This window comes from Akebia trifoliata, chromosome 10 (assembly GCF_017979445.1).
Source record: "Akebia trifoliata isolate Shusen 1 chromosome 10, ASM1797944v1, whole genome shotgun sequence".
NCBI classification, from domain to species: domain Eukaryota; kingdom Viridiplantae; phylum Streptophyta; class Magnoliopsida; order Ranunculales; family Lardizabalaceae; genus Akebia; species Akebia trifoliata.
Window position 1 is genome coordinate 20,179,720 of NC_141384.1, and position 25,048 is coordinate 20,204,767.

The 25,048-nt window shown below is 34.6% G+C and overlaps 1 protein-coding gene across 1 annotated transcript; it reads left to right on the top strand.

Annotated features, from left to right (window-relative positions):
• Positions 1-18,320: 18,320 nt before the first annotated feature.
• Positions 18,321-19,781, top strand: LOC147393235 (putative E3 ubiquitin-protein ligase RHY1A). The gene is made up of 3 exons (XM_086457029.1): positions 18,321-18,810; positions 18,953-19,068; positions 19,423-19,781. Exons 1-3 carry the CDS (start codon positions 18,646-18,648, stop codon positions 19,724-19,726), a joined length of 585 nt encoding a protein of 194 aa, XP_086313155.1. The 5' UTR covers positions 18,321-18,645; the 3' UTR covers positions 19,727-19,781.
• The last annotated feature ends 5,267 nt before the right edge of the window (positions 19,782-25,048 follow it).

Consider the following 25,048-nt stretch of genomic DNA (forward strand, 5'->3'; position numbering starts at 1 on the left):
CTCAATGATGGATTTAAAGGTTGTATGCGATTTTATTTACTAGTGATTTTCTTTTTGATGTTGTATTTCTTTTTTAAAATATAAAATTTATTTACTAATCAAAATAAAATTGGGATTATTCAACGAGCCCAACTTGGCCAAATCATCCAAAACTACCTAACTCGGGCTAATCCGAGCTCAACCCGATTTTAGAAGATCAAGCTCGGGTTGGGCTTGGGTTAGTGAGGTTAGGCCCGATGGTCCGGTTGAGTTGGGATTGGATTGAGGGTTCTGATACTTTGGTTGAGCCTGGTTTTACCCTCCAACCCGCCCAGGTAGCAGCCGTGATTAGAAATTTTGTGAAATGTTGATCACATGATGTACATGTTATATATGTAATTGTGAAAATACAGAAATGAAGAAAACTTTTGATCCAATTATGATCTGGATACAATTTTAAATGTAATTGTGGCGGATTGAGCACTATCAAGTCCTCGGGCAGCCTGAATTAAATGCATGGGCTTGGGATTAAAGAACCTGACACTACTTTTTGGGCTCAAGATCAAGGCTCTAGACCTTTTCTTTGGGTTAGGAGGTTGGGTTGTGTTAGCAACTTAATGGGTCCAGTTAACAACCCTACTCAAGTCTACCATTGAATCACTCTTGAATCAGTTTTTTTACTGTTTCTTCTGCAATATTTCACGCTCATTTTAACTGATTAGTAGCATCAGGACGAATCTGAGATCATGAGCTCCTCTCTTGTTATAGTGAACTACTTAAAGAAATCTTAGGAAACTAATAAATAAAAATTAAGTTACTTAAATATGTTACAATTTCCCACTTCATCCGCACAGTATACACAACTTTAATAGATCCCGACTCTAAACCTTCATCCAAATTTAAAGAGTTTTTACTAATGGACAATCATTATATTAAATAGTATGTTTTCTATGATGTAATGATTGTTCCGTAATTCCACTTAAATTCTTTAGGGATATTTATGAAAAAGTGATCAACTTTTGACAAGATTATTAATATTCCAGCTTACTGTTCATTTTAATTACCAAAACGTGAACAATAACGAATTTGGAGCTTTTTAAAATGACAATTTAACAGGTTTAAAGTGACTAATTGGAAATAATCACGTTAAACCTGCGAAATTGTCACTTTTAAACCGCCCGCCGAATTCATTACCATTTTAAAAATATATATTTTTTAATAATGAAAATGTGATTGTTCACGTTTTGGTAAATAAAATAAACAGTGAGCTGGAATCGTACTTTCCCAGGAATTTCAAGATGTCTTGTTGAAGAATTGATAAATTCGTCCATTATATACATAGGGTTGGGATCGGGGGACAACTATTTGTTAAAACTTTTTTTACATTGCCCAAATGTCATCCATTTTTCAAGATCTGATGGTGTTGTAAAAACCAATGAAAAAGAAGACGATATCTAGCCGGCGGTGTTGTAAAAAAATTGTAACAAATAGTTGTCTTCCTGATCCTGATATATGGGTAAACTATTTTGCTATATATACTAGGGTTGCAACCTGGGCGGGTTGGAGCGTAAACTCAATGCAATTGGCAGAACCCTCAATGTGACCATCAGGCCTAAGTTCATTAACCCAAGCTCTTTAAAATTGGGTTGAGCTTGGGTTAGCCCGAGTTAGTAATTTTGGGCTGATTGGATGGGTTGAGTGGGTTGGGTTCGTTGACCAACTCTAAATTTAATTTGATCAATAAATAAATTGTATATCTTAAATAAGAAATTCAACATCGAATACAAAACCATTGGTAAATTCAACATTGAATACAAAACCATTGGTGAATACGACCTCTAAATCTATCATTGAAAGAATATTTATGCAAACCTTACTATTCCAAAGTCCACGTTAATAATATCAAATTATCCACAGCCCATGACAATAAGATAAAATAAAAAAATTAAATTGGAAAAAAATTTCAATGATGCTTTCCTTTACTACTTAATACTTAGCCCTTAATGCCAATACCATTAATGAAATGACTTTTCATCTTCCAAAAACTATGCATATTATATATGAACATATGAAGCAAATGGCTGAAATAGAAAGAAAAGTAAAAAAGGACAAATATATATATATATATATATATATGACTAACTTTTAGTTGATATATGCCGACATTGGTATTATGTGTAAATGTGGTGTGTGGTTCAAGTTGGTTGGATCAATACTATTTATATTGTTAGTACAATAGTATTATCTCATCCCAATGGTCATGGTGTCAATTAATTATACTTGGATGTAGTGATCACCACTTGCACCCAATGACCCACACTAAAGCAATAATCAAGACATTTTGATGTAAAATGGGACCTGGATGTTGGTTAATTTCTTTTTGTTTAAAAGAAAGAAAAATACAATTGTTTGTAAAATAGATAGTTCTGGTTCCTTTTTAAGTGAAGGAGGTTGTAGGGGGTAAAAATCTCAGAGCTATGATCAATAAATGTTATCTTAACTACCAAAAGATATATCTCCATCAAATTGTGATGTTCTTTAGATATGATGTTTACTATTGATCTAATGATAACAAATTCAATATGGATTGATACAATAATCAAAATTGTTGATTCTAAATAATGAATGATTGAAGAATTGAGATTAAAACTCATATGATGATAATTGGGTCCCGATTCTTTTGATTTTAGAAGATTGAAACTAGAACCAATTTGATGGGTGGGATCATAATTTTTTTTACTCTCCATGATCAAATATTGGATGTTTCACGTTTGAAAATGAAAAAATAAAATAAAATTTCCAATGGGCGTAATGAATCAATATGTGTCTCTTTATCAAGATGAAATTACCTTTTATCCCTTCATTAATAAATCCCATATGTTGAAAAACTGACTTCTTCCTATTTATGGGTTTATCATTTTTGTTAAAAAGATTGCAACCATCCCGGAAAGATACCATATTTTCGATAAATCAAAGTGGTTCTTCAATATTTTTGATTGCCAAAAACTTGAGAGCTCCTATTTCTCACTCCTCACCGAACTCTCCTAGTATGTATCTCGAACTTGATGAGATGCTGCAAGAAACTCGATTCATAATTCCCGTCAAATTGAGGACACATTTCTTATTCTAGCCACTCTTGAGATTCTGACAAGCCATGTTTCGGCAATAAAAACAAAGAGTCAGTTGAATCAAGTATTAGGAATCATATCAGGTTTTTTCCTTCAATGATTATGCATTTATTTCAATACTTACATGGATGATTTATCATGATTCAGTGTTGATATGGTCTTCTTGGGATCATGATTATTGATTTGTCTCCTTTGTTTTCCTTTTACCCAGATTTCTCAAGTAGTGGCATCGAATCGATGATGTCCTCCAAGTCAGATTCCACCCCGTTTTGTGCTTGTGGGGTCGGTAGTATTGGCATGTTTGTTGGTTCTATTCATAAAAAAAGTTCAATCAGTTTGTTAGTCAAGTTCATGCATGCATATTTCTTATGATCAAATGTATTTAATGATACTTAGAATCTTTTTTTTTTTGTCTTCTTGTGAGATTACCACAATCCCTTCTTCACTTCGGCTTTCTGAGCCCTTATTCTCATCCAGTTCTCCTTCATCACTATTCTCTTCACTGTTCAGCTATTTTTTTTTTTCCAGAGAACGATTTTTCTTGTTCTTCATTTTCTTCTTCTGCTGCTTACTCTTCAACTTCTGAGGACAATACACGTGATTTTGGTTATGATGTTTTTATTGCAATCTATCTCTTCTTCCTTTGATTTGTTTCCGTTTCTGCATTTTCTTCTTATTTTTCACTTGCTTCCTCCATTCCCCCCCGTTGATTCATTGTATGCTTTCTCGCTTGTTTATTTTCCTCTACTATCTTTATCAACTTGGCATCTATTGGGTCTATATATATACTGTTGTTTTTCTAGGCTTCTCAACCACTTCTACATCAAAACCCCAACCTTGTACATTTTCTAAGGAGGCATTACCTACCATTCTCTACCCATTCTAGCCACACCGAATGATTGGGCTTTGGGTTAGTACAAATGATGTCCCGTGCAGTTTTCTTGATATCAATTATTAGTGTAGCTATGGTTGCACAACAAACCCATTCATGATTTCTATAATAAAATATGCACTCTTCAGTGACTCCGCCTTCTATATCATTTTCTACCACATAACGTTGTTTGCACAATGGCACGGTGAAGAATTATTGGATGGCCACTTCTTCTGAATTGTACTTATATTCTCTCCACTGGTAGGGTACATCTTGGTCATACCCAAACTGACGGGCTACCTGGTGAAGGTTATATGCCACCAATGGAGCCATTGGGTCCACATCCTTCTTTCGAACCCTCAACGGATACGCTGGCATCCCAATCAAATAACTAGATATGATGGTCCTATAAACATAAAGCCATACTGTTGACTTACCCTTGATCTTGGCCGCATCTTCAAACAAAGGCTCTGACCAGTACTCGTTAAGCATGTATGGCCTTCATGTCTGCCTTGGTTTTGTGTAGAGATCTCCTAGATAGAATAGTGTGTTCTTCATCATGGCCTTTGCAACATGTTTTGTAGAAGTTTTGGATCTAGAGATGGGTATTTTTCCAGGGTAATCAATTTGAATCTTTGATATGCCCACATTTAAAGCACCTAGAACGACCCATACATGTCCAACTTGACCTTCGATTTTTCTCGATAATTCTCTTGGAACCTCACTTGGTCATCTCCCTGTTGTAGCTATCAAGTCCTTGGTAAACTTGCGACATGAGTAAACTAGCATGACAAACGTCCTTGCCTACTAATATTCTGGCCACCACATTGAAGATGGTTGAATTAATGCACCTGACCGGAACGATTGGTGCAATATAAACCAATTAGAAAAACAACAAAATGGGTTTTTTTGAAAAAATACCCACTGTACTTCTCTTGCCAATTCTTTATGTAAAGCTTTCCATGAACATCCTTTGATACCTTTAGCCAACTTCATTTTTTTCCACTCGAATGACCTTGCTCGTTTCCACATCATCGAGTTTATTTTTTTGGCACAAATGCTACTTCCCTCCCAACCGGTAACCACCCTGGCCTTATTGCGTCCTCTAGCGTAAATGTATACTCTATAACCGTTATGAGTGTCGGGATTTCATTGCTCCGTCAAGTCAATCATCAGACCTTGTTTGGATAGACATAATTGTTGAGTTATGTCTTCTATCCTTGTATATAGGATTGTCGTGGATTCAAACTAGATCTTTTGATGATCCATTAACGACCCTCATGACCCGTTTAATTGGTAATGTGTGAGGTTTCCCCACCATTACCGGAGGCTTTGCCCCCAGGCAAAATATTGGTTTTGGATTCGATCCGTTTAAGCTCTTTGTAACCCTAAGTATATAAAGGGCAAGAGATGAAACCCGAAAGGATAGTGAGAGATATACGAGAGACAAAGAGAAATTGTAACCTTGTTTTTCTTTGGTTAATTTAGTGAAATCGCCGTTTTCGCCCGTGGACGTAAGTTGATGTTTTGACCGAACCACGTATATCTTGTGTCTTGTGAGATTCTTGTATTCTTGTTTGATTTATACTTCGAATCATAAGATTTTTTCTAATAAACTGGTATCAGAGCTATGGCTGCAAAGTATGATGTCGAGAAATTCGATGAAAGGAATGATTTTAATCTATGGTGGGTTCAAATGAAAGTTTTGCTTGTAAAGCAAGGTTTATCGAAGGCACTGTTAGGAAGTGATAATGTGCCTGAATCGTTGAAACCAGAACAGAAAGAGGAGATCATGGAGAAGGCACACAGTGCGATTCTATTGTCTTTGGGGAGTGAGGTCCTGTGAGAGGTCGGTGATTCAGACACGGCATATCTACTATGGACAAAACTGGAAACTCGGTACATGACAAAATCTCTTACAAATCGATGGTATCTAAAGAAACGGTTTTACACCTTGTGGATGCGAGAAGGTACTTCTATCCCTGATCATCTTGATGAATATAATAGTATTCTTATAGATTTAAAGAATGTTGGTGTTAAAATTGATAAAGAAGATCCGGACATACTTTTGGTTTGTTCTCTACTACCCTCATATGAAAATTTTGTTGATACCCTAATGTATGGAAAACTACTATTTCGGTTAAGGAGATTAAATCTGCTTTAAATTCTAAGGAATTGAAGAAGAAATTAGATGAAACTCCAGAAAGCTTAGGCGAAGGTTTGTTTGTTAAGGGGAGATCAAATCATAAAGGGAACCATAATGGAAAAGGTCGGTTTACATCAAAATTGAAGACTGAAAAGTTAAAGTGTTTCAATTGTCATCAAGAATGATACTTTAAAAGAGATTGTCCGAAGTGTAAAGTGAAGGTAAAACAAAATTATAATGACCATGATGCTAGCGATGCAACAGTGGCAGATGGAAATAGTGATAACGGTGATGTACTCATAGTTTCTACCATTTTCTCTAGTAAGGAGTGGATTCTTGATTCGGTGTGCACTTATCATATATGTCTCAATAAAGACTGGTTCACAACCTATCGGTCTTTTTATGAGGGTGAAGTTCTTATGGAAAATAATGCTGCTTGTAAGGTAATGGGGATAAGCATAGTTCGGGTAAAGATGTTTGATGGTATTGTGAGGACATTATCAGATATTAGGCACATTCCAAATTTGAAGAAAAATTTGATTTTCTTGGGTATGCTAGATTCAAATGGTTGTTGTTACAAGGTAGGGGATGGAGTAATTCAGGTTTCTAAGGGTGCTCTTGTAATAATGAAAAGGCTGAAGAAGAATGGGTTGTATGCATTGCAAGGACAGACAATTATAAGTACGGCATAGGTATCAGCATCTGATTTAGACACCACCAGATTGTGGCATATTCACCTCGGGCATATAAGTGAGAGAGGGATGACGATATTGAGCAAACAGGATTTGCTTAATAGAAAGAAAATTGGAAAATTGGACTTTTGTGGGCATTGTATTTTCGGGAAGCAGTGCAAAGTAAAGTTTAGTACAGGTATTCACAGAACCAAGGGTACTATTGATTATATCCATTTTGATTTATGGGGTCCATATCTGATTGCATTACATGGTGGAGGTAGATACATGTTGACGTTCATCGATGACTTTTTAAGGAAAGTCTGGATATTTATTTTGAAAAGCAAAGATGAAGTTTTTGTCAAATTCAAGCAATGGAAGATACTGATAGAAATACAAATTGAAAAACAGATTAAGAGATTGAGGATTGATAACGGTATGGAATTTTACTCTGGAGAGTTCAACGAGTTATGCAAAAATGAAGGTATTGTGGGGTATCACACAATATGGAAGACACCACAACAGAATGGGATTGCAGAACGAATGAATAGGACTTTATTAGAAAGGACGCGGTGCATGCAATCAAATTCTAGTTTGCCAAAGTAGTTTTGGGCTGAAGCTGTTAACACAGCTTGTTATTTGGTGAACAGGTTTCTTAATAGTACTATTGAGTTCAAAATCCCAATGGAGGTGTGGTCGGGGTCTCCTGCTACTTATTTTGGGTTGAGGATATTTAGGTGTCCAGCATATGCTCACATAAATGATGGCAAGCTAGAATTGGGAGCAAAGAAATGCATATTTCTTGGATATCGGGCTGTAGTGAAAGGTTACAAATTGTGGTGCTCAGATGTGATATGGAAAAAGTTTCTTATCAATAGAGATGTGGCATTCGATGAGTCTGTTATGTTCAGTACGAAGGAGGTACTCGATACTAAGAGACCTTGTGGTGTCATTGAACAAGTGGAGCTAGAGGTTTCTATTTTGAAAAATAATGGTACAGATGATCTAGATCAAGAGGATGAGGAACCACAACAAAATCCTACTATCGGGGATGAGGTTCAGTTACAATAGTATAACTTGGCTAGAGATAGACAAAAGAGGCAGGTTAGGCCACCTTAGAGATTTGCTCATCCATATTTGGTGGCTTATGCACTTAGTGTGTCAGAGACTATGGATGATGAGGATCCATGCACCTATCAGGAGGCCATTACATGTGAGGAGTCAACACAGTGGTGTGTTGCCATGAGTGAAGAGATCAAGTCTCTTCACAAGAACCAAACATGGAAAATTGTAGAAAAGCCAAAAGATCAGAAAATTGTGAGATGCAAATGGGTCTTCAAGAAAAATGAAGGAATTCTGGATGTTGAAGATGCTAGGTTCAAAGCAAGATTGGTGGCAAAAGGGTATACACAACGGGAAGGTGTAGATTTCACTAAGGTTTTCTCGTCTGTGGTGAAACATACTTCTATCAGAGTGCTCATTGCCATGGTTGTCTTATACAATTTAGAGATTGAACAACTTGATGTAAATAGTGTTTTTCTACATGGTAAGTTAGAAGAACAAATTTATATGCATCAGCCAGAGGGATTCATTATTCAGGAGGAAGGAAGATCATGTGTGTTTGTTGAAAAAAATCTTTATATGGCCCGAAACAATCTCCTAGACAGTGGTATAAGAGGTTTGATACTTTTATGGTAGGAAACAACTATATTAGGAGTAAGTATAACAGTTGTGTTTATCATTGGAGACTCACAGATAGTTCGTTTATGTACCTACTATTATATGTAGATGACATTTAGTTTGAGATGAAAGACTTAGGGGCTGCAAAGAAGATTTTGGGTATGGAGATTCATAGGGATAGAAGAGCAGGTAGATTGTATATATCATAAATATATTGAGAGGGTGTTGGATTCCTTTGGGATGCAAGAGTCTAGATTTGTGAGTACCCCTCTAGCAGCTCACTTTAGACTCTCAGCTCATATGTCCCGGCAGACAGAGGAGGAGGTAGAGTACATGTCTCATGTTCCTTATGTTAGTGTTGTTGGCAGTCTTATGTATGCCATGATTTGTATTAGGCCTGGCATTTCACATGTAGTTATTGAAGTCAGCAGATACATGGACAAACCTAGGAAAATCCATTAACAAGCAGTTAAATAGATACTGAGGTACTTAAAGGGTACTGTAGGAGTTGGTTTGCTATATGATAGAAGCAGTGACACTTCTGATAGTGTTGTTGGGTATGTCGATTTTGATTATGCTGGTGATTTAGTTAGGAAGAGATCTTTGATAGGCTATATTTTCACTCTTTGTGGTAGTACCATTAGTTGGAAGGCAACTTTACAGTCAACAATCGCATTGTCTATCACAGAGGCAGAGTATATGGTAGCTACAGAGACAGTGAAGGAGGCAATATGGTTGCAGGGCTTGGTTACTGATTTGGTTTGGAATAAGGTGTTGCTACAGCATTTTGTGATGGTCAAAGTGCCATACTTCTAACAAAAAATCAGATATATCATGAGAGAACCAAGCATATTGATGTTAGACTGCACTTCATTCGAGATGTGGTTGCTTAGGGTGTTATTGTAGTGAAAAATATTGATACAATGAAGAATCCAACAGATTTAATGACTAAGGTCATCCCAAGTATCAAGTTTAGGGGCAGCTTGAACTTGATAGGTGTTTGCAGTTCTTGAGGCCCTAATGGGGTAAGGTGAAAGCGGTTTCTTTTTTTTTGCAGAATTGAAGCCAATGTGGAGATTTGTTGGGTTATGTCTTCTATTCTTGTATATGGGATTGTCGTGGATTCAAACTGGATCTTTTGATAATACATTAACGTCCTGCATGACCTGTTGAATTTGTAATGTGTGGGGTTTTCCCACTATTACCGGGGCTTTGCCCCCGGGCAAAATATTTGGCCCATTTGGTTTGATTTTGGATCCGACCCGTTTAAGCTCTTTGTAACCCTAATTATATAAAGGGTAAGAAATGAAATCTGAAAGGGTAGTGAGATATATACGAGAGATAGAGAGAAATTATAATCTTGTTCTTCTTTAGTTAATATAGTGAAATCGTCGTTTTCACCCATAGACATAGGTCAATGCTTTGATCAAACCACATATATCTTGTGTCGTGTGAGATTCTTGCTTTCTTGTTTGATTTATACTTCGGATCATAGGATTTTTTCTAACAGTAATGCATGGAGATTTCCACTATTGCCAATAGTCTAAGCTCTTCTAGCCTTTTCCGATAGTAATGAATGTCCAATAATAAGTTTTTGTCTTGCTATTCTCTTATCTTACTTATGGGCTTCTTCTTGATCTTATCGTTTGTTGCCCCTTGAAATAGTAGTGAATTTTATAGCCCAAGGAAGTTTACTTATGGGTCTCATTGAATTGCAAGCCTTTTCACTACCTATTGCTCTACATCGTAGTAGTACTCCATGGTCCCCATCTCCCAATACTGAGGTTTTGTTTTTTTCTAGGTGGTTATATGCACTTCTAAGTTTTCGGAGCACTTTGTGTTGCTTCTTGTATAGATTTTCCTTGTGCACTAGTACTTAATTTCTTTTTTGGTGTGGTGGCCATTTTAGATTAGAAACAGTTCTATCACTAAGGAGAGAAAATGAAAACAATCGTCAGAATACTGTGCACATGCAAGATGACTATTTTCTTTGTTGGATACCAAAGCTCTTTAAGTTTGAGAGTAATTGACATACTATAGGAAAAACTTGTAATTCTAAGTCTGATGCTTTCTGGTCGCTGTTTTTCACAAAAACATAAAAACATAATAAGTTTGGAAGTTGTGATTGCTATCATCTAGATTGCTATATTTAAAATCATTCTTTTCGAAAACCCTTGATTGTTATTCTATGATCACTATCTTATGATCTCTTTTCTAAGTTTTAATCGCTATGTTTCTCTCAAAAATTTTCCAAGTCCAAACGTTTGACTGCTATATTTCTCTAGAAAAATTTCCAAGTCCAAATGTTTGATTTCTAAGTTGTTATTCACCACCACCACCACCAACAACAACACTATGCACAAACAAAACCATAAACAACAGAAATAGAAATGCATGAACATCCTACAGATTTTCCAAGCTTGCTTATATAATTTTCAATCTTGTGGCCTCTTACATGGAAACACCACTTATCACTTGGGTTGACTAGAAGTTTCAATCTTATAACCTTTAACATATTGTTTTACAAATAATATTCGAAAATAATTAAAGAAAAAAATCAAAACACCCACATCAATATTCTTTTAATTTTAAACTACACTAAATGTAAGATCCATTATTTATAGGTGTTAGTACAAGAGAATCACTCCATAGTAACTAAATGAGTTGCAAGCATTAAATCCAAACAAGAAAAATCTAGATGATTAATTATCACTTATTCACAAACCATGCATATATGTTTGATAGAAACTCAAAAAAAGTAAAGAAAAACTAATATAGATAAAGTAACAAACACACACAAGAGACACCGAATTTTTAATGTGGAGGAAATGGTGAGGACTTAGCTTTGACTTCCATGTCCATAGGTTGTTTAGCCTAGAGAGATGATGACCAAACAATTCTTAATAGAAATAATAAGCATGCTTTGATCCCTACAACATGATGAAGGGACGAAACTAAAATCAACCTATAGATTAAGCAAACATAATAAATTAAATTAAAATGAATAACTTAATTATAAAGATATTAAGTGTAGAGAACCATCATAAGATACATAAAACTTATAAAAAAGAAAATCTCGTTTATACATTCATAATTTTTTTCTCTAATCTGGATATAACCATCGATCTCCAAACATACACCCAAATTTTCTTTTTATATTTCATATCAATCTACACCACATTCTATCCATACACATAATTTGATCATCAATTTATGTATTAATTCATAGATTATTTATAATTATGATGATTTAATTGAAAATCTAAAAGATACAATAATAGTAGCGATCTATTTTAGATCAATTATCGGCCATAATCTGTATTAAGAATCGAATTATAGTGGGAGGATCACATGTGATACTACAAACTTATTTCCTAAGTGTAAAGCTTTAAGGATTGTTCTTAACCCTGGATTATGTAGTGCTAATGGATAAAATAATAGATAGTTTGAAACATATGAAGTATCACAAATTGCAATAAATTGAAAATAACAATTAATCCCAAAAATCAACTCTACCACATGCATATTAGAAAGGTAGCCTAAGATTTTGTTCACACTCAATAACCAATAAACATCATAATCTATATTAAGAATCAAATTGTGGTGAGGGGATCACAAGTGATACCACAAACTTATTTCCTAAACATCAAGTTTTAAGGATTGTTCTTAACTTTAGATTATGTAGTGCTAGACATAATTGATGAAATAACCATTGGAGTAAAGAGTAGCAACATATTCCAAAATCCTAACTAAGTTGAAAATGTTTAAAAGAATATTTTAGGTTCTAACTTTGAATGGTCCCTTAGTATTGTCTCAAAACATTAATTTATTTATATTTTCCCAGGAATTTATCTCGATTTCCATTTTTATTTTGTTGTATTAAGTAAATAATCATATTAAGTATCGAATAATCACGTTACCTGTTCTTTCATACTAATTAGGCTTAATTGCATATAAATAATTATATTTGTTGGAAAACTCTAATTACACACATGTTCACTATGTAAGTTAAATAGCAAATCATCGAAGATGAATCCGAAATCAAGAAAATAATTTTGCATTACAATCAGGAGGACAGATAGAGCAACCCAACCAAAATTTGTTGGGATCTTGCTTTGCACGTGATCTTATCTGCAATATCAGTGCGGTTCAAAATAGATCTTTCTAAAATATTGAATTTCTATAAATAAAGCCCTTCCTCAATTAGGATAGGACCTCGCTTCCTTTAACTTAATACCCTTTGCCTTTTCTTTAATTTTTTTCTATTTCTAGATTAACTTTTTCATTAAAGTTCTATAAATTTGTAAGTGGGAGAGTAAGAAGATAGTGTAATTACTTTTAATTAATAAAATAAGGCTTGTTTTTTTTCATCTATCTTTCTTTATGACTTGCAATGATCTTAGACTAATCTCCCTTTGATTGGAGATTGGAGAAGCCTAGAATAAATTTACTTTTTTTATTAGTTGATTTTAATTCTCTTATCTTGCTTTAATGTCCATCAGTTCACTTCAAGACTTGTCTAACTCTTATGGACTAAGGCTATAATGAATTTTCACACCTTATATGCTATAATTGATGGATCATACTTATATAAGATCAAGATATTTCATGTGGTTTTAGATGTTTGGTGGTAGGAGCTTCATACTTTAGTGAGTGAAGGAGTTCTATATTTGATTTTTTAAATTAAGCTTTTGTTTTGTTAAATCTTCCAAAACCAATGAGCTAACACCAAGCCCTTTGATTGAGTTAAAAAAGAGAATAAAAACTAAGTTTGGTAGGATAGTTGCTCTAGGTGGATCCTCTATTTAATGGTGATTTCCTTCTATTATCTTTAGCTTAACTTTCATTTCTATTAGTTTAATTTTTAACAAGCTTTATTTTCTTTTGATATGCTAGAATTTGATAAATCGCCAATTGGATCATGTACTTTGTTAATCATAGAAATGAAAATGTTTTATAATCTAAAACCAATAGAGAAACAAACAAAAAAGTTGTTAGAAAAAAAATGAAAAAAGAATTATGGGGCACTTCAGAACAGTCAAAGATGAGGTGAAACCTCCAAAAAATCTGTAAAATAGATAACAGAAGTTAGGATGACTTCCTCTATAAGATTAAGAATTCATGTTTAAAACAAAAGATCACAAAAAAAATAAAAAATATGATACCAAAAGAAAAATCCATATTAAACATCACCAATTAATAGTGTCCATCTCTCAATTGCAATTTTACTTAAAATAACAACGAATTGAAGTACATTATAAATAAAAATAACAATTTTTTTCCTGAATAAAAAAGTATTTTTTAAAGAATGTGTAATATAATAAAATCAGAGAATTTAAAGAAATATTTGAAAACAACAATGAAGTTTTGAAGTCCATCACAGATCCAAACAAATAATACCCTTTCCCAAACTAGTTTATAGAACATTAAAATTCTTGATTTATTACAAATACATGAAACAAACAAAAAACACAAATGAAAAAAGAAACAATAAATAGGGAGAGAAGAAAGCTAACCTAGCTTCTTCGGTCACTCAATATATAAGCCTTGAAATAGAAACAGATGAATGTTATAAGCTAGGTTTTGACACAAATGAGAATGAAAGAGAGAGAGAGAGATAGAGAGAGAGAGAGAGAGAGAGAGAGAGAGAGAGAGAGAGACATGCAAGTAACTAATTAGGGTTTCTATTATCATCATCATTTCCTTGATTTATTACAAATACATGAAACAAACATCAAACTCCATAGATTTAGGGTATTATACCTTATTCGTGAAGCTTGATGGAGAGTGTAAGATTCGAGAGAGTTAGAGAAATTGAGAAAGAGAGGGTTGTTCTTCTTTGGCCTACATTGTAGTCATTGAAAATGAATAAATCCTTGACTCTTGAGTTCGTGCTGAGGTTGGAGACACCCTTGATTCCAGACATGAAAAAATGGATAAACCCTTAGTTCAAGCTAGGGTTTCTTGGTTGAGATAGGATTCCACGATCGAAAGCCCTCATTTTTTAGGGTTTCTTCCTAAATCACAAGATCGAGCATGAAAGGAGTTTAGGATAATGCGAGAGATCAAGAAGGAGGATGAGAGAGCCTAAGATCTAGAGACAAACAAAAAGTGAAAGAAGGGGTGCAAAATCTTTAATTTGTAAAAAGTAGTATAATGTCAGTTTATAGTAAAACTGACATTCTAATTAAACAAAAAATATTGAAAATGCCACCTCCATATAACGTCGGTATTACCCATATAACATTAGTTTATAGTAAAATCCACGTTATAATTAAATTCAAAAATATCAAAAATGCCACCTCCATATAATGTCATTCTTTTTCTAAAATCTTACATTTTTTTTGTTGTTTCGTTTTGTCTTGTTTGAATTTTTTTTTTGTTTGGCTACATGCATTAATCCAAATTTCTATGGAAATTTTTTATTGTGTTATGTTTCTATTTTTGATATATGAAGAGTTGCCATGAATTTAACTCGAATCTTTTGATGATCTACTAATGACCCATTTAATTGGTAATGTGTGGGGTTTCTCATTTGATTTGGATTTGGATCCAGTTTAATGACTAAGATCATCCCAAGTATCAAGTTTTGGGGTAACCTGGATTCGATAGGTGTTTGCAGTTTTTGATACCCTAAATAGACGTGGCGGAAGTGGTTTTTTTTGGAATTGAAGCCAAGGTGGAGATTTGTTGGGTTATGTCTTCTATTCTTGATATGTGAAGAGTTGATGAAGTACTCGATACTGAGAGACCTCATAGTGTTATTGAATAGGTGGAGTTAGAAGCTTCTTCTTTGAAAAAAAATGGTACGGTTGATCTAGATCAAAAAGATGAAGAACCATGACAAGATCTTACTACTAGGGAAGATATTTAATTACAACAGTATAGCTCTGCTAGAGACAGAAAAATGAGGTAGGTTAAGCCATTTCAAAGATTTGCTTATGTAGATTTGGTGACTTATGCACTTAGTATGATAGAGATTAGGGATGATGAGGAGTTATGTACCTATCAAAAGGCCAGCACATGTGAGGAGTTAACATAGTAGTTTGTTACCATAAGTGAGAGATCAAGTTTCTTCACAAAAATCAAACATGGGAGATTATTGAGAAGCCAAAGGCTCAAAAGATTGTGGGATTCAAATGAGTCTTCAAGAAAAAGGAATGAATTCCAGGTGTTGAAGATATTAGGTTTAAAGTACAATTGTGACAAAGAGGTATACGCAGCGGGAAAGTGTCGATTTCACCGAGGTTTTCTCGCCTGTGGTGAAACATATTTCAATCAGGGTGCTTATTGTCATGGTTGTTTTATATAATTTAGAGCTTGAATAGCTTGATGTAAAGACTACTTTTCTACATGGTGAGTTAGAAGAACAAATTTATATGCATCAGTCGGAGGGGTTCATTATTCAAGGAAAATAAGATCATGTGTGTTTGCTGTAAAAAACTTTATATGACCTAAAATAGTCTCCTAGATCACGTGTAAGAGGTTTGATACTTTTATGATAGGAAACAACTATACTAAGAGTAAGTATAACAGTAGTATTTATCATCAAAGGCTCATAGATGGTTCGTTTATGTACTTATTTATATATATATATGACATGTTAATGGCATGTAGAGATACACTTGAGATTAGAAAGCTGAAGGCTCAACTCAATAGTGAGTTTGAGATAAAAGAATTTTGGATTACAAAAAAGATTTTGGGTATGGAGATTCATAAAGATAAAAGAGAGGTAGATTGTATGTATCACAAAGGAAATACATTGAAAGGGTATTAGATCACTTTGGGATGAAGAGTCTAAGCTTGTGAGTACCCCTCTAGTAGCTTACTTTAGACTCTCAACTCAGTTGTCCCCGCAGACAAAGGAAGGGATGAAACACATGTCTCATCTTAGTTATGCTAGTATTGTTGGTAGTCTTATGTATGCTAAGATTTGTATTACGCTTGATATTTCACATAATGTAGTCAGTAGATACATGGATACACTTGGGAAGATCCATTGACAAGTAGTCAAATGGATACTAAGATACTTAAAGGATACTGCATGAGTTGGTTTGTTATATGATAAAAGTAGTGACACTTTCGAGAGTGTTGTTGGGTATGTCGATTCTGATTATGTTGGTAATCTAGATAGGAGGAGATTTTTGGCAAGTTAAATTTTCACTCTTTGTGGTAATACCATCAATTGGAAGGCAACTTTGCAGTCAACAGTCGTATTGTCTACCACATAGGTTGAGTATATGGTAGCTACAGAGGCAGTGAAGGAGGCAATATGATTACAGGACTTGGTTATTGATTTAACAAGGTATTCTACGATATTTTGTGACAGTCAGAGTGTCATACATCTAACCAAAAATCAGATATATCATGAGAGGACCAAGTATATTAATGTTAGATTGCACTTCATCCGAGATATAGTTGCTTAGGGTGCTATTATAGGGAAAAATATTGATATAACAAAAAATCCAATGGATTTAATGGCTAAGGTCATTCCAAGTATCAAGTTTAGGGGCAGTCTGGACTTGATAGGTGTTTACAGTTTTTGAGGCCCTAATAAGGACGCAACATAAACATTTTTTTTTTAAAATTGAAGCCATGGTAGAGATTTGTTGGGTTATGTCTTCTATTCTTGATATATGAAAAGTTGTCATGAAATATTGGACCCATTTGGTTTGAATTTGGATTCGACCCATTTACTCTATTTGTAATCCTAAGTATATAAAAGTGTAAGAGATGAAACCCTAAAAACGTTAGCGAAATATACGAGAGGCAAAAAAATTGTAACCCTGTTCTTCTTTGGTTATTATAGTGAAATCGCCATTTTTCACCCGTGGATGTAGGTCGATACTTTGATCGAGTCATGTATATCTTGTGTCTTGTAAGATTATTTTTGTTCTTTTTGATTTATACTTTAGATCTGAGGGTTCTTTTTAACAAGTTCCTACATGCATTCTTTCTTGTCCTAAAATCTTCTATCACTTAAAATTAAATACCTAAGAAAGCTGCTTGAATACATGTACATCTTTAATAACACAGTGATTGTTTCGATCTGTTAGGGTTGCTTTCCTTTCTTTAATAGCTTGAAAATTAACTAAAGTTTACACTCACTATGAAGAGTGTAATTTAACAAAAAAGATACATAAAGCTTTTCTAAACTTTTCCATGTCAATACGGAGATAAATCAAGATGAAAACGATAATGAAGTTTTTTCTTTTCCTCGTCATGGTCTCCAAACATACACCCTAGAAGAAGAAAATTAGGGCAAAGATTATGAGAATCAGAGATATATATTATTAATGTTTTATCATGTCGGTTTGTTAATAGTTTTTGCGTGAAAGACAACGAAAAAATATATATTTTCAACGTCAATTTTTTCATAAACTGACGTTATAAACCTTTCTAGAATTTTTGTGTGACCTACCGTGAAAATTCTAATTTTGTAACCCATTTTAATTTAAATCCAATGTTAAAAATCTAACATGGAGTGCCTCCCATTCCGCTCGGTGCAGTAGTGAATTGGCCATATATAACCAGTTACTTGATGGGGGATAACTGACTATAGCTGATTTTCCCTCTACATGATGTGGCCATAAGTAAAAAATTTCCGTCAAAATTAGGTAGCAATTGGCCCGTTCATCACAGAAAAAAACACCAAATCGCTAACAACCAATAAAGATAAATCATTAAAACGTGAAGGACCAAAAACATAACGGCTAGAAGCTGAAGAAGAGGTTTGTTAGCCACGTATTTTATCTTGTTGTATTATCTTTTTGGAGTCACGTTTGGCTCTAAAAAGAAGTAGATGAGAAGATCCTCCCAATTCCATTTATTTATTCAAAAAAATTCCTAAATAAAAATGACCATTGAATTGAAGTACTGTGAAGCAAAGTAATAATAGAATATAACCCATCAAAACAAGAGAAGAGAACAGAAGAATTGAATTTGAACGTGAAAATGATAGAGGAAAAGCTGTCTTTCCAACCTTCAATTGCGTGGCCCCATTTTTGTCGGATGGGATCTTATTGCTCTTCATAGTTAGAAATAAATTGGTGTTATTATATCTCTCTCCCTCTCTTATTCCAAGCTGCTTGAAGGAGAGAGACACAAACTAGATATAAAAATTTACTAAAAAGATTTACATATATTGCGTTGTATTTTAAAATTGTGACAATGGCTGGAATGCTCCCTGGAGTTGAATGTGCTCGAAGAAGACGATTCCATCAAGGTGGATGTGCGGATTCTCAAAGTATAACCGGGAATGGACGATCAAGGCGCTCATCCTTCTGTCTGTACACGAGCAATTACGATACCCATCTCAATTCAAGTTCTTCTCTGGTATTATCAATGAAAAACCCTTTTAATTTTGCTCAATTAATTTCAACTTTTCTTTTTGTTATTTTCCTTTTTCATTCCCTTCATGGTAGTTAATTTCAAAGATTAGAGCTGATTTCTAAAAATTATAAAAATGGATTATCAGCAAAGAATTCCGTCCAACCAGAACTTGCAGAGTGAAAAACTTGTAGGTGTGGTTAGAGAAGCAAAGGAGAGATTGGATGAGAGGTTGAAGAACCAAAAGAAATCAGATACCCAAAGGTAATATTGAATAAGATATCTTTCTTTCTTTCTAATTTGCTGAGGTGCATGTTAGTAAAAACAGTCAGTTGGTGCTAGAATGCGCCAAAATGCCTTCTAGTAGAGATGAAACAACCATCATCCTATATTCACTTTTATCTGTTAGAGTCGTGCTGGGGTGACAGAAGATTTACTGTGATTCTCACAATTCTGACGTGGATATATATACATAATCGTAAATGGCTTTTACTGGTATCGCAAGGAAACACATCTATGGTTATATGCACATCCCACGTCAGATTTGTGAGAATCGCAGTAAATTCTTTTTGTCATTTCAGCATTTTCCTATCTGTTAATTTCTTCTATGTAATTCAGGCATAGTCACAAAGGGTCAACAAAATGTGAAGATGGTGGTGGGGTTTTAAGCTCTGTAATCCTAGGAGATCTGCAAACAGAGGTGTTTGGATTGAAGAAGAGTAGCTCGAAGAGATTTAGTTGGGCCAAGTTCGGATGGAAGTCATCCAACCAAATCGAGTGTGCAGTTTGCTTAGAAAGATTCGAGGGCGGTGAGACCTTGGTTCATCTCCCATGTGCACATAGATTCCATTCTAGGTGCCTTATGCCATGGCTTGAAAGCAATGCCCATTGTCCATGTTGTAGAATGGGAATCTTTTCTTAGTTTTTGTAAATAATTGCAATTACTTCGTAATCTTAAGAAACTTTTTATTTGTCTATGAGAATCCATGTCCGTTTGCCAACAAATATTTTCCCCAATCGTAAATTTTGATCATCTACAAGTTAACAATTAAATAACATATTTTCTTTTTACAAGTGACAATTCCATTTACTAGGATAAAAAAAGGTAAGGAAGTTGAGAAAAAGAAGCAACAAAGCATAACTATGTAATATCTTTAAAATCCATCTCTTGCATAAAAATAAAAATCCTCCAAAAAAGAAATTTCGAAAAGTTCATGGAGTACGATTTTTACAAGCAAGGGGTTTAGTGCCATGATTTTAAATCTTAGATCCTCATCTGGTCTCGCTCATGAGCACTACTGAGATGAGGCAATTTATCTCGTTATCTTGGATGGGACAAAGCCTTTTTGACGGATCCTTGAACGAGGGAGAAGAACGGAAGAACTAAAGAAGAAGAAGGAAGAACATGATGATGAGATGGGGAATCTAAGCCATGATATATTGCCTCTTTCACGAATGATAGTGAGATGATTTGGGTGGCTCATCTTGGATCTCAGATAAACCATGATTAGTGGTTGGTAATTAGTGGGTAGAGGGAAGGTTTCGAACCTGGGTGGTGGTATGAATGACCACGACTTTAAGTACAGCTTAGCAAACTGGCTCCTTCTACTTTTTTATGATAAAGCATCAAATTAATGGCTCCAATACTATCAATGAAATTTTGTTAGAAAATAACATTAAACCTAACTTTTTTATCCTCCGATTTCCTGACTAGCATCCTTATTATTTTTTACCACCTCGATTAACATAAATTTTGGACATGGATACAAATCTCATATTTACTATATATATAGACATATGGTTTTTCTTAGGCAAGCCAGATTGGAAAATGTTTTTGCTCTCAGAAATGTGGTATCCACCAATCACATTTACCCATGTGTAATGCATGGCATCCCTAATTTTCAAAACTACCCACAAAACTAACTTTGCAATGCTTGATTATTATAATCTGCGAGCAATAAACACTCAGCGAGATTGGTGGTAGTAATTAGTAGGTGAAGACGGGTTTTGAACCTAGTTCTTAATTTATGTCAAACACATGGATCAATTCATAACCCATTTTCTTGGACCATGTATGGGTTTACTGCTCTAGAAAAATAAATTCTCAAAGTTTCGTAGATAAACATTATCCAGGTGCATTCTATCTATATCAAATATATATATATATGGGTCGGGTTCCGTAGACTCACATTACGACTCACATTGCGACACACCGTTTTGTCTTATATGGGCAAAAATGTTTGGAATGGGCTGATTTTTTGTGAGGATGATCTCTATGGTGAGGAGATCATCCTTGCCGAAAATCAGCTCATTATGAAACTTCTAACCCCATGTTTACAAGTTGAAAAATTCTAGACCGTCCAATTTTTGTAAATCAATTTTGATGGGGTTAGAAGTTTTGGAATGGGATGATTTTTTGCCAGGATGATCCCCTCATCACAGAGATCATCCTCACAAAAAATCAGCCCATTCCAAACTTTTTTGCCCATATAAGACAAACGGTGTGTCGCAATGTGAGTCGTAATAGGGGTCGTAATAACGCCATCCTTTATTTATATATATATATATATATATATATATATATATATATATATATATATATATATATATATATATATATATATATATATAGTTACTTAGTATTTGCATCTTATAAATAACTAATGATTATGACAGAATTCATCATAAAAGGATTACTCATTCATTTGATTAACTTCTTCATTATCTTTTAAATTCAACAACATAATTCTGGACATAATTGAATGGTTTGAGGAAAAGAATTGGTTCCCATGATAATGATGGACAATATTTAAAAGAGAGAGAGAGAGAGAGAGAGAGAGGTAACTATACTTCATATTTATGATTGATAATTTCTTTAAGCAAGTAAGAAATAAGTGACTATAGTGACCCTAGAGATCACTTTCAATTCTTGTCGAAAGGGGACCCAATTTGCAATAATTCACCCACCCTTCTCCTCTCTCTGAGTGGGGGCCGACAGTCGTTGGCTTCTGAAATGGGGAATCATGGAAATGGACCTGGTACTGTGTTATTCTTAGTGTTTCTTGACTTTTCTTCCTCTCTACGTGGCATATAAGATATATGTCTCCCTGTACGTAGTAAATTACTAGATTGGTCTCCCTTGGCTCTTTTACTTTTACAAAGTCTTACAATGAATGGAAAAAAATATTAACTATTTATCATCTTTCGTTACATTTCTCTCTCATCAATGGTCAGGATTCATCTCTGAGTGAAAAGATCAAGGGGTCAACTCTAATTTTTAGAATATTAGGAGGCGTATCTAGTGCATGTCATATCTAAGGGAGGTAATTTACAAAACTCATATTCTTACCTTACTACTGGACCCCCCCCCCCCCCCCTGGACATTGACCACTTAGGAAATTTGTTAGACCAAATTCAGAACTGCCATGATTTACTGTTTTATTCAATGGTTTGGACTTAGGATTATTCAATCAGGACCACTTTCTAGAAATCTTTCTTCATGATTTTTTGAGTTTTTGTAGCAAAGGATCTGGATTGATAGGAAATCCCATACCATTGTCTTCAATTTCATTGGCCACAGAAGAGAATTATCCAATCAGGATGAATTTCTAGCCTTTCTATATGGTCCGTCTGATTACGATCATGATTTTCCTTAGTATAATAGATCCTTCTTCTTTTTTTTCTCTAGAAAAGTAATTCTAGAATTGGACTATGTTGTCCCAAAATTGTGGCTTGATACTAATAGCTAGCTCTGCAAGTTATGGATTTAAGTTAATTTTTGGTATACAAGGTGTGGAAAGAAAATTTATCAGCCTCGGAGTACGGGACACATGGCAAGAATGTGCAAGACACTACAAAAAAATTGCAAAACAGGAACAGACGTTTAAAACAACATTACGATGTTTTTATTAAAAAATGGTATAAAACCGTTTTACTTTTAAAAACCGTTTTATTCGATTTTAAACGAACCAATGTCCGTCTCACTCTGTTTACTCTCTCTCTTAGTCGCTCCCTCGATCAAACTCTCGATCACATCTCTCTCTCTCTCAGTTGCCCTCTCAATCTCTCTCTCGATCTGAGTCTCTCTCTCTCTCTCAGTCGCTCTCTCAGTCTCTCCCTCGATCGATCTCTCGATCGCATCTCTCTCTCTCTCAATTGCTCCCTTAATCTACCTCTCGATCTCATTTCTCTCACTTAATCGATCCCTTGATCGACCTTTCAGTCGCTTTCTCAATCTCTCTCTCGATATCATCTCTCTCACTCATCACCTCATGCAACAAGCCAAGAATCATCACTACTTTGGGCTAGGTACTTTCTCTAATCCCTCTTTTCTTTATATAGATTGTATTAGGATTTTTTATCTGATATCTTTAGATTTTGATTGAAGATTTAGGGTTTTTATCTAATATTTTCATCATAATTTCAACATTTCTTTACAGAGATTTGTCTTCTATAATTAGGATTAGTAACTAAAAGAATTATACAAATTCAAGAGTCTTGGAGATTAACATTTCAAGTGTTAAAAGTAATATTTTTTTACAGATCCAATTATTTTTGTTGTTTATGAGGTAGATTTGAACTCCAAATTTGCTTGTTCTTTCAAGCATTTAAGAAGAAAGGCTTTGAATGCCTTAGAAATCCATTGATATGTGCCTGTGTTTGTGGTTTTGTCGAATCTATGGATTTTAAAACCATCTTCTCATTTTCAAATTAAAGTCATGCGATAGGTATGCCTTGTAGAGTAATCTGAAACCCTAGATTTGGGGTTTATTAGTTTGTTAAAGGTTCCATTACGGTTTTATTGAGTTTAATTGCTTTGAAATAAGTTGACTTTATGTTAAGAAATGTGTTCCCTTACATGTCATTTAATGTTAAAGCTAGTAAAATCATTCTTCATATTTAAATTTTTACATCTGGTGTGGTGTGTCCTATACTCCTTTTAATGAAGAAATGAAGTTAACTAGGACCAAGAATGACAATTTCAGAACTAGAACTATGATGGAGTTTGTGTTTTGTAGTTGGTTGTATCCCCTATGCATCAAGAATGACAATTTCAGCTCTACATGGGCTATACCCAGAAAATTGATCAGATCATCTTAATTAACCAGGGCCGAAGTAAAGCTCAAACTTCAGCAGAGTTGCACATATCCCTGAGATTTTTTAATTTTATAGGTGGTACAACCTATTCAAAAAGTTCAAATTGATGAATGAATGAGCTACATTCTGGTATATAATATAACATCACCACTGTAGACACTCCTACTCGAAAGGACCCAAAAATATCGATTTTTCGACAAAATTTGCCAATGGGGCTCAAAGCCCAAATCATTAAAAAGCGATATTTCGATCAAAACGAGGTTCCCAAGACCCCCTGATTGTCTAGTGGGCCCACCCAAAAAGATTTGGTGTACCTCCATCTTCCCTGCTCTGCTTTTGAAACCAAAAATACCGAATTTCAATAAAAGTCACCAAGGGGCCTAAAAAGCTCAATTTGCCAACACGTGGCATTTTGATCAATCCAATGATTCTAAAAATCTCTAAAAAGATAAAAAAAACAAAAATGTAAAATGAGACTTGGGATACCCACTACCCTCCACTGCTCCACCGTTCCACCTTCGAATCCGGGAAAAACCCTAAGCCTATTCAAAGCTTACAAACCCTCAACTTTTCAAAATTAATTTCTCACCTTACCCCTAACCTAAATTCAATTCCACATTACCTAAAATCCTAAAACCTACCCACCCTAAAAAACCTATTCCTAAAACAATTCTTATCTCCAAACCTTTCACAACCCAAGCTCAGTACACTAAAAAGCCCACAAATCCTTATCCATATCTAATTCATATCTAACCCATAACCCTAACCCAAAAATCACTACCCACATCAACCAATCACCATTTGATCACAAAAGATGACACATGTCATCACCCCTTTTCAACTCCCTCATCTAACCACTTATCTCCATCACTTTTCTTTAACATTCATCTGCTCACATCATCTTTTTTCAAAAATCATCTCAACCCATACCTTTCCCTAACCTACCCACCTCACCTTCTCTAACACCATTAACCACCCACATCACAACCCATATCCCTTACCCATCACCTTTATCTAATCACTTCACTAACTTACATCACAACCCATACCTCCCCTCATCATTTCTTACAAAACCATTCTCACAAACCTAACCAACACTCTTCCTCTTCAATCAAACACATACTCTTACCAATCAATTCATCTAATC